This window comes from Nuphar pumila, chromosome 14 (assembly GCF_984573655.1).
Source record: "Nuphar pumila chromosome 14, dmNupPumi1.hap1.1, whole genome shotgun sequence".
Lineage (NCBI taxonomy): Eukaryota > Viridiplantae > Streptophyta > Magnoliopsida > Nymphaeales > Nymphaeaceae > Nuphar > Nuphar pumila.
Window position 1 is genome coordinate 2,774,957 of NC_143262.1, and position 15,584 is coordinate 2,790,540.

General features: G+C 39.7%; 1 protein-coding gene and 1 pseudogene across 1 annotated transcript; both read left to right on the plus strand.

Moving 5' to 3' along the window:
- Positions 1-6,253: 6,253 nt before the first annotated feature.
- On the plus strand, positions 6,254-8,295 carry LOC149816074 (uncharacterized). Its single transcript, XM_089987825.1, has 2 exons — positions 6,254-7,280; positions 8,039-8,295. The coding sequence occupies exon 1, from the start codon at positions 6,256-6,258 to the stop codon at positions 7,243-7,245; it is 990 nt and encodes a 329-aa protein (XP_089843951.1). The 5' UTR covers positions 6,254-6,255; the 3' UTR covers positions 7,246-7,280; positions 8,039-8,295.
- A 2,882-nt stretch (positions 8,296-11,177) lies between these two features.
- On the plus strand, positions 11,178-14,689 carry LOC149816075 (uncharacterized; annotated as a pseudogene).
- Positions 14,690-15,584: the final 895 nt, after the last annotated feature.

Genomic DNA, 15,584 nt, shown 5'->3' on the forward strand with positions numbered 1-15,584 from the left:
TATCACCTCTATTACGAGAGAGAGAGAGGGGGGGGGTCGTGTTAGAGGTGATATATATATATATATATATATATATATATATATATATATATATATATGGTCAACTGTATGTACAATTTAATTAGAAAATCATAATTGCCACTGGTTTTCTCTTAATTTGACATCACGTGATCAATTTGTTGTCAATGGACATTGGATTTGTGTTTTTTTAGCCAAAGAGAATCTAGATAAAGAACTTTTTGTGTTTTCACCAAGACTGGTACACAATTCAACAAACCAAACATGAGGTGTTTCAAGCTTGGATGGTTTTCATAGTTAATCGATTTAAGTTCAAGCTCATAGCGAGTCCGAATTAAACCAGCTGGAGTTCAAGTTCATAAAGAGTTCAAAACTAAACAATCCAACCTCGAGCTGGCTCATTTCCAAAAAATGCATCGTTTCATAGCGGGAAGTAATTGGATTTGAAGGCTTATGAAAAAAAAAACTATTAGAATTTGAAGTGTCAACTTATTGAGTAGAGGTCAAGCAGGCTGATGTGGAGAGAAAATACATTATCTCAAGTTGAAAGCGATTGGATTTTAACCCTAAACCTTTTGTTTGCAAGACAAACATGTCAACTATTTATCCTACATTTTGTTGTGGAGAGAAAATACAGTATCTAAAGTATATTTATTACTTCTTAATGGGCCATTACGGATTGAGTCGAGTTGAATACCTCTTGTTCATCTAACTTTTGGGGAGTCTATATTTACAAGTCGCTCAACACCTCTTATTAATGTTCAACTTGTCGAACCTACTATTGAGTTTGAATGAGCTCTTTATATGCCAAACCATCATTTCTCAGCCTTAGCATTTGGGAACTTCATTTTTGTATTTGTTAAAAGAAACTTGCTCACACATTTGAATTCAACAATTTAAATATCCATCCCAATAAAACAGGCCATGTAGGCTACACCTATATCTTATATTTGAATAAATGAAAAGTTTCAAAAACACAAGCTTACACCTAAATTTATGTTCAGTTAATCAAAAAACACTTTCATCAATGTAACTTAGGATATCATTAACGCAGGTTAAGACGTTAAGTTAATATGATAAAGTTACTAATTCGCCCTTGAATATTTTTTTTTTGAAAAAAAAAATCAAAAGCACGCCTAAAGTTTTGGCAAAAAATGAAACGCACCTAACTTTTTGTAGTTTCAACACATGTTTAACATCAACTTTTTCCAAAGTGAACCCTAGGTTTTTTAATTAACAATGGCAAAGTTTAGTCTCGTTTTTAACAATATTGAGAACTTAGATGTGTTTTTTCTTATCATCCAAAATTTAGTTGTATTTTTGGAAATCTTCTCTTAAAAAAATGTTAAACGCTAACATTTGATCTTACTAAAAAATAAGTTTGATTTAGGAAAAATAATGTATTGTACGACAAAAATGATGCATTTTTGAAAAAAAAACTCTATTTTTTTTAAAATCCACCTGATATCCAAAATTGCAAATGTCCAGCTTCAAAAGAACCATTTTAAACTTCGCACAACAAACCTCTTGAGGTTTGCACAATATATCGGCTTGTTCGTCAGTTAGTGCAAACACTCACTTAAATATAGATTCACATGTTTTTTTGTGAACCTCACGAAGTTCACATAATTATATTTGCAAACCTCCTGTTAAACTTCATAAATAACATACTAAATTTGCATATATAACATGAAATTCATGAGATATATTGCGAACTTCAAGTTAATATATCGTAACATTACAAATATTGTACTAAATTCGCATATATAACACGAACTTCATAGGATATAGTGCTTACTTCAAAGAGATCCACAAATATATGAGGATCTACGCAAATAATATGTTGTAAATTCTTGTGAAGTTCACACTAAGAAAAGAACTCTGCAAATTATGTAATAACTTCGCAAATCATATCATTGCAAATATGTTTTTTCATGGATTTTTGTATGAGCATTAAATATGATTTTTTTTCATTGTATAAAAACTAATTGTCAGACCCAATGGGCATTTTCACATAAACTATGATTTTTTGTGGTCCCCAACATGCTTCCTCCGACAACAATTTTCAACAACTATTTTTTGGCAAAACATAGGTAGTGATTTATCAATGATAATACATCGGCGACACTTCATCGATGATGAGTTTTTCTGGTAAACATATCTTTAACGGTTGAGCCTATTATTTTTTTCCAAACGACGGCTTAAATCAGCTATATTTATTTTAAACATTGGCATGAGTTAGTTATGTTGTGAAAGAATTGTATGGTTTTTTAGTTATCTTTGCATGTTCAATAGCTTATTCCATTTTTTTCTTTGATTAAATCATTTGTGTGTGAGTATTTGTGTGATTATATGTTGTGTATTTTGTATTATAAACATGATTTGGGAATACTTTTTGTTTTTTTTGGTTGTTTTCTTAACGGTTCAAGTTTTTTTATTAGCTATTCTGTTTGTTTTTTAAAATATTTTTTCAATAACCCATGCCCTGTCTTTGTTGCCCATTAGTTTATATATATTTTTTGTGTTGTTATTGTTGAAAATTCTGAATTTGTTTAATATGGTGACTAGGAATACTGACTCGAAGGGGCTACACCCACAACATCTGATAATGTTCATACATAATAGAAAAAAACAAAGAAAAATTTTGTACTGGTTGATAGTTCGTATTATGAAGTATGAAGTAGGCTTGACAAGTGGGTAGAGAGGGAGCTTGCTCCATGGCCAAAAGCCTGAGTATCCGATATTTTTCACAAAAATGCAACATTGATAAATTAAGACCCAGAATTCTACGCTCAAACTCGCATCAGCTAACACCTTTAATACAGGTCAAACAACAACAAAGACTTGAAGTGTTACCTAAATCTAAGGATGAATGTAAAAAATTTATTAATGAGTTTATGGCCACATTGATGTCTCTCATCTTGAAAGCATCTAAGATGGGAGAGAGAATGAGACTCAGTTGGAAAAAAGTTTCACCCATTTGCTGACTCTGAGGTTGTTACTAACTTCAATGTCAGAATAGAGTAAGCTGGAGATGCGACCACCTAAAATGCCAATGACGAGATGAAGACAGTACCTTAGCAAGAAGAAGATGTGAACCCTAAGGTTGAGGTTAATGTGGAGGGTCTTCTGAAAGTAGAGGTGAGTGAGGGTCCTCAGAAAGTGGAGGTGTGGATGGATTACATGCTGAGCTAAAGGCTGAGGTTGTGGTAAATAGTGCACAAGATCGAATGCAATTAAAAATAAGGTCAGGTACTTCGGGGACAAGTTTTAGTTCTCCAAGAAGGGGAGTCACAACGGAGAATAAGTTCATGTACTTATGGACAAGTACTTTGTTTATTTATAATTTTGTATATAATGTTTGTAAGATGTTTGCAATCGTTGACAATTTTACATTCAATCAATGATTAAATTGTTATATATATATATATATATATATATATATATATATATACTTCAATCTTAAAAATATTATATCTATGTGTGTATAATTAAATGATTGATTTGATTGATTTCATCAAAATTAATTCTGACTAGGATCTACAATCTCAAGATTCAGAGGATCCAATAAGTTGCATGCATCGATTCTAACAGTTCAAAACACATGAGTGATTCGTAACACCAATGGAGGATACGAATGACAAGTCAAATCAAATGCATTTTTGAAAATTGTTAGAGATCACACCATGAAACATCAGTCACAATATCTTAAATATCATTGTCCAGTTCTGAAATCTGACAACCAAAACATTCCAGTTCAAAGATATTAAGATGATCTTCACGTTGGAGGACATGGCACGAATCACAGAACCTAAGTGTCAGGGGGTGCCAGTGAGAAGATTTTAGCAACTGTGTGATGTTTATTTGAAAGCAAAGAATAATGTGTTTGAAGGTGAAAGGCTCAAAAACTACTATAACCCCAACAAGACAAGAAGAATGAAAGAGAAGCTATAGTGTGTTGGAGAAAATGACAGTGTTAGGGTGGACAAGGAATTGAGAGCATTCTTGTTCTACTTCTTTGGCGCATATGTATTCATCGATACTGGTGGAAAGACGATCAACAACTCATATATTCAACTATTGGAAGACTTGTATCATATTGATGAATATGAATGAGGAGCAACGTCACTTGCATATCTATATAAAAGTTTGACTAGCGTGATGAGTTCTCGAATATTATTTTGGGTTTCACTTCAATCCATCACAAAAGAGCAATAGAAATTATATGAAAAAATGAGTTTAGATTACTAAAATATAATGCATATTAATTTTATGTTTATCAACATCTTTAAATGTTTAATTGAATATATAATATTTATCAATTAGAAACTTTCAGATGGACCGAGTATGAAGTGGGTTTAGGTATGGGTCAATTCAAGAATATAGTCAGTTTGGGTTTAGGTGTATAATCGGGCCAGTTTCGGGTCGGTTTATTTTTTGGGTCTGGTTCGTTCGGTTTCAGGTCTTCATTTACAATAGTCAATACCCAGCAGTCTATATTTTTTGGGCCCGACCCAAACCCATGGGTCCACCAATATCAGGTCAGGTATAACCAGTTTGGGACATCGGATTGGGTAGGGTATGCCCCAACCCCGTTACACCCCTAGTCAAACTGCTTTACATAAGAGTGCTCTTCATTTTCATCCTAGTGGATACTGGAGTGAATGGGTCAGATTGGAGCCAGATCATGGTAAATCTGAACCACGAACCCAAATCTGGTTATCGGGCAACATGTCCAAATCCAAATTCAGATCCAGACTGAATCTGATTTAGTAAAGTTGAATCAGGATCAAAATTTTAAATTTCATATAAGATGCAACAAATAAAAGTCGATCACAGGGATTTTAAATGTACAAGTTCAAATGCATCAGGTTTGATTCCCTTCCAAATGTAGATCCAACAAGTATTAATCCAAATTGGTATCTGACTCAGAAAATTCCTGTCATGCAAGCCCCAATCCGAGCTAAGTTTACTTTCAAATCTTATTTTAGGATCCAAATCCTAGAATAAATTCTTAGATTCAGATCGGATGTCCAACTAAATCCGATCATTTTGCACTGTCACTAAGGGTGTCAACAGGTCAGGTTTACCAGGTCCCGACCCGAACCAAACACTATAGGGTCCGGGTATGGTGATAAATAATAAGACCTGGGTCTGGACCCAAAGATCCGATTAATACATGGACCTGGGTATAGTTTGTGAAATTTTATACCAGACCTAGACCCAACCCGAGTTCGGATTAAGACCCACAATTTTTCAATGTAAAAATGATTAAAAAATATGGTTTTACCCGGTATGGTCCAGGTCTGGTTCATGTAATTTTTTTCTACAGTTCTTATATTTGACCATGTCCGGACCCGATACCATTCCCAAAAACCGGGTCCAAGTCTTGTTCCACCAGAGTCCGAACCAAACCAGACCCCTTCACTAACGGAGTCTATGTCTATGCATACTATTCCAAATTCACATGTATGAGAGAGAGAGAGAGAGAGAGAGAGAGAGAGAGAGACTAGTTTTATTCTTTTTAAAGATTGAACAGTTGAAAATGTGCAAGTGGGACTACTGGTTGGATCAGGCTTGATTGGGCTTCATTATAGTCAATTCCAATTAGCTTTGCAATTTGGACTTAAAATGTATATAATACAGCTAGTCAAACAGGGGTCCAAATCAAAGAAGGGGGTCAAAAGTGTTTAGTGCAAACCCCCGTTTAAATCCCTTTGTAAATTGCTCCATGCGATTTATACTTATTTTAAATAACAAGTTTTGGTAGTTGGATCTTTTACTTTTATTTTTTAATGAGCTATTATAAATTTGGTGAGAAATCATGTGAGATTTGCAAATCTGTCCAAGTCATTACATGATTCTAAACTAGATTTGACCAAAGATAATTGGATCCAGCTAGTGTGTGCATACTGGACTTTGTACAAACATGGTCGGGCCTAGCCAAATCCGGGGCAGACCAAGTCAAATCCCACTGGACCTAGTGTGCAAGTGGGAATCCACCCTCTCCAATAGTCAAAACACACACACACACACAACAATACAACATGAACGAATGCTTCTTGGAATAGCCATCCTCGAACCAGAGAGAGAGAGAGAGAGAGAGAAATCGCGCCGTGTGATGTGACGACCGAGCCAAAAAGAGCACGCCCCAAATCGAACAAACCTCCCCACCCTTCTTCCCCCGTTGTAACAGAAAGAGGGTGAGGCCGAGAGAGAGGGCGAGCGAGCCATCTGATGGCCACGGCACCATCACCCAACCACGCCTTCCCTATGTCTACCTCCCCCATGGTCAAGACAGCCCGCAAGCTCCCCGTCAAGAGGAAACTCCAAACCCTTCAGACCCAGCAAACCCTAACCCCTCTCCGAACCCATGCCCACGACGACGATCTGCCGTCTTCGCCGGACCAGGGAGAGCCCAGGTCGTCCTACAGGTACAACCGTCTCTGGTCCGAGCCGGACGAGATCAGATTCCTGCGGGCCCTCCTGCAGAGCCGCTCCGACGGGTACCGCTTCCCCCGCGATATGCCCCTCTTCTACGACCGATTCCGTCCCTCCATGACCCGCTGCTACACCCGCATCCAGTTCTCCGAGAAGCTCCGCCGCCTCAAGAAGAAGTTCCGGCACGTCTCCAGCCGCGTCCGCCGCCGCGGCCCCGCCGTCGCCCTCAAGACCCCCCACGAGAAGGTGGTCTACGAGCTCTCTCATCGCCTCTGGGGATCCGAAGCCGCCAACGCTGAGGAAGCTGATGGAAAGGAACCCGACGTACCTCCTCCTCCTCCTGCTGCTGCTGCAGCTGCTGTTACAACGACCGGTGAAGCTTCAGCCGGTCCGCCGCCGCGGGAGACCATCATCATCATCCGTCACGAGCCAGCTCCCCCTTCCCCTGCCGCTCCACTTCCGCCGATGGCTACTCCTGTTGCTTGCAGCAACCAGGTGTGCGATTCTCAGCAGAGTGTTGGCAGAAGCCAGGCGGGTGAGGCGCTCGGCCGGGTTACTGTGGGGACTGTCATCGGCGTGCTGGATGAGTCGATCAAGGACGTCCGGACGGTCCTGGTCGGCCGCACCGAGCGCACCGCCGGCGGGAGGGGAAGGAAGCGTAACTTGAAGGAGTGGGAAAGGCAGCAGATCGCTGAGTTTGACGTCCTGTCTCAGCGGTTGAGGCTTGTCCTGGAGACCGCGGTCTCCAACTTGAGGAACCCGAGGGGGTTCGGTGGCGCCTGCTGATGAGGATTCAAGGGGACCGAGTCTTCGGTGCACGAGTAGGTTTAAACTTTAATCACTCCTCTTTTTTCCATCTTCGATTTTTCTGCGGGGTTTTTCGCAGCCATCTCGGTTCCTTGTAAATAATTTGTAACAGAAATGGCCGGTGGTATCGTTTGATATTTTAGATATTTCGCGTTTTTCTTCTTCTTCGTCCTTATCCTTCTCCCTTTCTCTTTGTTTCTGTTGTCGATACAACATAGTTAGTTTCTGCAAATTTTTTTTTTCTTCTCTGGGCAAGGCGTTTCCTCGATGGGTATCCGATTCTTAACTTTTATTTGGGCTGTGTATGGTTTGTTCCGTGGCATCTTGCTTGGTGCTGTTGAAGATGAGCTTGTGAATTTTGATGCTGAATGTTGGAATAAAGGTATCGAGTAACAGATTCCATGCAATTTCTGTATCACTTATAAATGGTTCTTATGACATTTAATCAGCAACGAAAAAGCATGGATTCCATATAGTTTGTCTATATTGCTATTGAGTGATTCTTATGACGTTTTTCTGATCCTTGACTGGGATGTTTATGTACAAGTGCGCGCAATGTTGGGCTCACTTACATTTGAAATGTGTCACGTAAACCTCTGAAAGTATGTTGAAATAAGTTTTTAAGTTTTTAGGCCAAGTTTAAGGTGTTTCCAATACATCATTTTTCTTATTTCTGCCCTTTCTCACAGCAACCAACAGTTCCTTTCCTTGCTACATTTTATGTCAAACTTCTATGAAATCTTGATATTGGTTTCTCTTGGTTGCCATACAGGCCATCTAATATTGAAGACTGGAGAAGATGAGTCTGTTAAGTGATTCAAGGTTCAATCTGAATGAATCCTTTTCACTTGATAGAAAAGAAGGTGTTTTAGAAGCTCAAGGTCCTATTACAGCTAAAGAGCTTCCATGAAAGCTATATAGATGTTACGGTTTCCTTTTCATAAATACTGCTGAAGTATTAGGCGTGTACATTACATGTATGGTGTATATTTTGTAACTCATGATATGTGCGTCTTGGTGTCCTGGGCATTTGGTCTTTGTGTTGCCTTGAAGAGTTTTTTGGTCTTTAAATGGTTCCTTGCAGGAAAATGACGAGGCTTGTGCCTTTATATTTTTCACTTATACCAACCGGGGCCTCCGCGTGGTTGGTAGGAGCTCTCAGTGCACGTCTTCCTGTGATGGGACGTTGCAGGTTCAAAACCCCAGTGATACGATTGAATAATAACTGGTGGGGTCTATCTAACCCGAACTTGCCTTCCAAAAAAAGTGTTTCTGAATATTGGTAGATAAAAAAAAAAATGGCAGCAAGCATGCAGTTGAGATATGTGTATCAAGATAAATTTGTGACATGATCAGGAAACAAATAAGGAACACTTATATCGGAGTCAGCTAGGAACCTAGGAAATAGAGGATGTCAGAGGTGATTTTGAAAATGTCCTCTGCGACTATCAATGTGTCTCGTTGAAGAGGAAATTTCAAGTAGGTTGGAGGTGGTAATAATAATGTCTTGGAGGTAGGGGTGTCAACCGGCCTGGTTTACCCGGACCCCACCTGAACCAAACCCTATATGGTCCGGGTACTGTGATAAATAAGAAGATCCGATTAAGACCCGGGTCCTGACCCAAATGTCCGATTAATACATGGACCCAGTATAGTTTGTGAAATTTTATACCAAACCCCGACTCGAGTTTTGATTAAGACCCTTTCAATGTAAAAATGATAAAAAACATAGTTTTACCGGGTATGGTTCGGGTTTAGTTCATGTAGTTCTTATCAGGTTCGGGTATGATTTTTTTATAGTGAACCCGATTAGACCCGAGTCTGAACCCAATACCATACCCAAAAATCTGGTCAAAGTTTGATTCGAACATGGGCTGGTAAACAAGCTGAACGAACCAAACATGGCATGTTTGGACTTGACTAGTTTACTAGTGGATTGAGCTCGTGGCTAGACTTGTGTTCGTATTTAGCCAAGTTGAGCTCGTGTTTGTGTTTAGCCAAGCTCTAACTCGGTTCGTCCCTGAATGAGACTAGCTGAATACTAGTTGGCATGTATAAAAACACTTCATGTTGTTTATACATATACAGTATATATATTTTTGTATATTATACTTGAAAATATATATAACTTTTATAAATTACACTTAATAGCCCATATTTTATCTATATATTTTTCATTCTTTTTTTCTTTTTTATATATATTTTATACATTATTCCTTTTATATATTACACAAAATATATATTATCTATATGAGCACTATCTAGTCGAGCTGAACACCTTGTGTTCAGGTTCGGCTCATTTAAGCCAAACGAGCTGCTCATGGCTCGCCTCGGCAACTATACAAATTGATCATGAACGAGTTCATGATGACCCAAACCTAGCAGAGTCATGAGTTGCTCAGATCGTTTACTAGCCCTAGCGGTGGTGACTAGGATGCTGTAAAACACCAATGTCCCAATGTATAGAGCTTTCACGAGCTAAATTTCAAAGCCAAATTTTTCACCTTTCGAGCCAAGGAATGCCCATGCAGCACTAGGCCTCGTGGCCTAGTCAGCCTCACAACATGTGTTTTTTTTTACACGTAATCTTCTTACACAACAGAATTTCCCTTTCAAGAAATCCTTTCGAACATGGTGGTGACACATCCAATAGCCACTTACGTGCATAGCCATCCCATGTCGGCTAACACCTCCAACCGAAGGGCCAAATGTGCCTTGTTGCTCACACAAGCAAGTGTACACTGACATAGGTTGAAACGTGCCTTCGTGGCACTGTCGACTTAAGCGCATCCCAAAGCCTTTACCGATGCATGCCAAGCCTGCAAGTATCATTTTGAGCCATATTTCCTTAATTTTGATCACTCGAAGCCAACAATGCATGAATGCCTTAGCCTCACGTGCCATGGAGCAGATAGCGACCCCATGGACACGCCCCCAGCAAAACTTCACCACCAAAGGGACAAGGTCTTTTGACCCCCAGTCTGAAGACCTATTGATAATTATATGGCATAGCGAACAACACCACTCAAACTCGTTCGTCGGCACTGTGCACTCACTTGCACGACCCCGTGCCACTATGCATGGTTGGGACCACACCGCCACACCAAGGGCCGCCTTGTTATGCCCAAACGAGTTTAAGAAAGTGATGCCTCCCGAGCTCCCAAAGAGATTGTCTTTTAGAAGGAAGGTAGATCATGAGATTGAACTTCTGGCAGGCATGAAGCCCCCTGCTATGACCCCATACCGCATGGCTCCACCATAGTTGAAGGAGTTACAGAGGCAGCTGGATGATATGCTGACCTTTGGCATTATTCATCCCTTAAAAGCACCATTTGGCACACCAATGCTTTTTCAGAAGAAACATGATGGGTCTCAACGGTTCTGCATGAACTATCAGGCACTAAACAAGGCGATAGTCAAGAACAAGTACCCTCTGCCATGGATTATTGACCTGTTCGATCAGTTGACCAATGCCCGTGTGTTTTCGAAGCTAGACTTGTTATTGGGTTATTGGCAGGTTAGGATCTTAGAAGGGGACAAGCCCAAGACTACGTGCGTGACGAGATATGACACATACGAGTTATTGGTTATGTCATTCGATTCGACGAACACCCCTGCAACCTTCTCGACCCTTATGAACAAAATCTTCTACCCGTACCTAGACCAGTTTGTAGTCGTCTACTTGGACAATATCATTGTCTACAACAAGAATTTGGAGGAGCATGCACGTCACTTGCGCATTATGTTTCAGTTGTTGAAGGACAATGATCTATATGTGAAACGTGAGAAGTGTCTATTCGGGCAAGCAGAAGTGGAGTTCTTGGGCCATGTTATTGGACGTGGCATGTTGCAGATGGACCAACAAAAAGTTTAAGCCATCGTGGAGTGAAATCCTACCTCTATGGTTATTTATGGGACTCGTGAATTACTACTACTGGTTCATTGAGGGGTATTCTTTGGCACGTGCTCCTCTTACAGATTTGCTTCAGAAGGATCAAAGTTGGGATTGGTCGGATGCATGCCAAACAACCTTTGAAGAGTTGAAGAAGGTTGTTACCAGTGATCCAGTGTTAAGGCTACCCAACCACACAAAGACGTTTGATGTCTACACAGACGCTTCATATTTTGCTATCGGTGGAGTGCTCATGCAGGAAGGGCACCTCATCGCTTTTGAGTCACAAATTGAATGATATCAAGTGGTGATATTGCATGCACGAGAAATAAATAACTGCAGTCATGCATTGCTTGCGGGTTTAGCGTCACTACCTCTTGGGATCTCAGTTCGTCGTTAAGACGGACAACATAGCCACTAGCTACTTTCAGACACACAAGAAGCTTAGCCCTATGTAGGCTAGATGACAATAGTTCTTGACAGAGTTTGACATGGTCTTGGAGTATAAGCCCGAAAAGACCAATGTCGTAGCTGATGCACTAAGCAGAAAGACCGATTTAATCAACATTACTTAAAAGTGAAACTCAACAAAGGGTTGAGTCCCACAAGCACAAACACAACAACATAACATGAAAACACCATTTACACAAAAAACAGAAAAACCCGAACACAAAACAGAGAACTCATCAAGGACCACAGACATCTAGATGAGGATCGATTGGAGGCAGAGGCAGGTCTTTGAGATATATGTGTAAGATAGCATACACATCAGCCAAGACCCTATAAGTCAAATGGTTAAGGTTGAACGGGACATCTTGAAAAATAGCATCATTTTTGGCCATCCATATGAACCACCACATTGTAAATAACCAAACTCTCCAAATAGTCCTCTACTTCTTTTCGCGTCTAATTATAGCAGGGCCGATGATAAGATCTAACTCAAAGCATTCCTCCCACACAACAACTGATGGAGCCCTCCAAGTTTTAGAAAACAATTCTAAAAATACTTCACATGACCAAAAAAGATGTCGTGTGGTTTCTTCAGCCTGTCGACAAAACACACACCAATTGAAAAACTGAAACTCCATACTCTTGATATTGTTATGGGTTTGTATCCGGTTATGAAGAATCAACAAAGCCAATACCTTGGTCCTCAGAGGTGGTCCCTTCGTCCATAAAGCATATTTGGGGATCCAGCCCGAACCTGGAGGTAAAAGAGAACGGTAAACCTTGTGGACTTGGAAAACTCCCGCAATTGAGACTACCCATTGAAGCCAAGATCTGTCTACCCCCACGTCCAAATCCCTGTCAAGAAACAAACGCAATGCCCTAAACCATATTTTCCTCAAATGTGATGTGTATGGTCCATGAGCCCCCCGATGAACAACAAGTGAATCGATTAGACCATATTTCAACTGGAGGAAGTTTGCACATGCATCCTTTGAAGTATGAGTCAACCAACACTGCTTCACAGCCAATACCACACTCCTTTTACGCAAAACAAAAATTCCTAAGCCAGCCATAGTCCTTGGCATAACGTGGTCCCACCAAGTGCCTCCTATAAGGCCCATTTACACCGCACCACAAAAAACTTGACACGTGCTTAAGCTGTTGCTGAGAGAGATGGGGTGAGAGAGATGGGGTGATCTGATCTTTAGGTGTAACATGAGACTGCACGCATTCGATTTGTATCAATTTGGTTGACCTTGATTATCATTCTATCTCTCATGTGTCTGTTTATGATACCGTTCTTGTGGGGAATTACGTTATTAGAATGGATCTTCACCTTACTTCGGTTGCATTGTGGGAAGAGTCGCAAATCAAATCAAGGATGGAAAGTTTACCCTCGACGGAAAGGAGTACACTCTGCCCATCAACAATCCTCCAAACAGTCTTCACGGTAATTATTTTCCCAACTGAACCTGACTGCTTACCGTCGCTCTTTTATTGTTTACCGCGTGGTAGTCCATTGGCGCTGGTGATTGTTTTTTTTTTAGAAAATGATTGGCAAGTGATTCTTGTTCACCAAATGTGTATTTGTGTTATCTGGTTTTCTCTATCTTGGAAATCGTTATTAGGAATGCTTCATCTTTAAGGAAATGCCGTTATGTACGTTCTGTCCCCCCCCCCCCCCTATGATGGAATGATGGCTGCACGCCAAAGTCAATGCCAGATTTGTTCCCGTTTCTGGATAAAACTGCAAAAGTTATTATTTACTGCTGTCAACTTGTTGAGGAGTTTTATTTACATTTGTTTGAGGTAATGCAACAACACAATGAGTCTTTGAAGCCATCACCAGAAAAAAAATGCTGGAAAAACCAGAAAGCAAACCGATTATTCTTTCATGCCAACCATGGGATTATCACAGTGCAATCAATTTACTGAGATGTTTTCTGGTGATTTGTTTGAAATTAGGGATGTGCTATTGGGTTATATGAGCGTTGGTGTTACAACTTCTTGGAAATTTTCAGATAAATCAGTATCAAACATCAAGTTAAATATGAAAACGGTTTGACCACCCTGCAACATTTTAGTCTGCTTATTGTTCTGAAAATACATATGAAATTGCCTGATTGCCAAAAGTTGTGCAGATTCCAAGCCTCTTGTTTTGTATTTTTCTTTAATTCTTTACCAATCAAGTTTGTGTTATTTTTTATCTGGTTTGTTAGGAGGACAAAAAGGTTTTGATAAAGTAGTGTGGGAGGTGGTCGAACACAAATAAGGTGATGACCCTTCCATTACATTCAAGTATCATAGTCATGATGGTGAACAAAGTAATTTCCTATGCCAGCTGGTCGCTGCATTTGGGTCTAACTTAGTTCCATATCATTAAGATTCTCTTGATGACGAGGGACAAAGTTCTGGTTGAAATTCATAATATTGGGTCATGATGAATTCACAGGTTACCCAGGCGATCTCATTATAACTGCAAAATACTCACTTATCGGAAAGACAACACTAAGGCTAGATATGGAAGCGGTTCCACAAAACAAAGCCACTCCAGTCAGTTTGGCTCAGCACACTTATTGGAACTTAGCTAGTCATAACTCGGGAGACATTTTGGGACACTACGTTCAGATATGGGCATCACATATAACTCCAGTTGATGAGTATACCATCCCCAAAGGCGATATCATGCCTGTTGAAGGTTTCCCTTTTGACTTCAGGGAAGAGAAAAAGGTCGGGAGCACAATCGGTCAGGTTCCTGGTGGTTATGATGTCAATTATGTGCTCGACTGTTGTGAAGAGAAGTCTGGCTTGAAGCATGCTGCTAAGGTCAAAGATCCTTCGAGCTCAAGGGTCCTCAACATATGGACAAATGCTCCTGGTGTTCAGTTCTACACTGGGAACTATGTAAATAGCGTTGTTGGCAAGGGCGGTGCTGTTTATGGAAAGCATGCTGGGCTATGCCTAGAGACCCAAGGTTTTCCAAATGCCATAAACCAGCCAAACTTCCCTTCTGTTGTGGTCAATCCCGGAGAGAAATACACCCACACTATGTTGTTTGAGTTTCCAGTGGACCAGCAGTAATAGGTGCTAGAAGTCAACGGTTTGTTAAACTAGCCACCTTTGTTATCAATTATATTTTATTCCTTGTGTTAATTTTCTTTTGTTTTTGGGTTTTTTATCTCCTTTGCTTCCATAATACTGCTTTACAGTAGCATTTGTCTAGTCTAGATGCTACTGTAAATAAGTTAAAGAAATCTTATATTGAACATTAGCAGCAAGTCTACTGGCAAGTTCTTTCTAGGCTAACTGTGAACGAGCATTAATGATTGTTGGTCAGTCTCCTGAAAGGAAACTGCTGGATTGACCTTATATGTTCTTTGTTTAATGTCAATGGAAGCATGAGAAAATTGTTCTCCATGCCTGCATGCGTCTCAAAATGCAATGGAAAGGGACACGGGAGAAAAAGAAAGGACTTTGTCTGGACAAATTTTCCGAAGTAATTGAATAAGATGCCATGTTCTTCTCAATGGTATCTAGCCCAATCTCATAGAATGTTAGTTATGGTTAAACTGTATAATATGCAAGCATCAACATCTCTTAAACCCGGCTTTAGTACTCTCTACCCATTTTGTCAATGCTTGTTTTTTTTTCACCCTAATTCTTTATTTTTGAGAAAATCAAATGTCTCTCAGAGTTCACACAGAGGAAACATGGTTAATTTTTTTTTCTTTTTCTAATAACTCAATTTCTTTTATAAAGTTCATTGTTCATAACATAATAAAATAATGATTATATGAGTGTACAATGACAAAAAAATAAAAACTAACAAGTACTCTGCTGCAAAGTCAGAGTAGCCGATCACGTCTTACCTGTGCTAGTATGCCTGAAACCTATAGTTGTAATTATACAAAGGGTAAGTCTATAATTAAGTAAAGAAAATTTATAAGCAAATAATGACTTTAACTTACAACTGTAG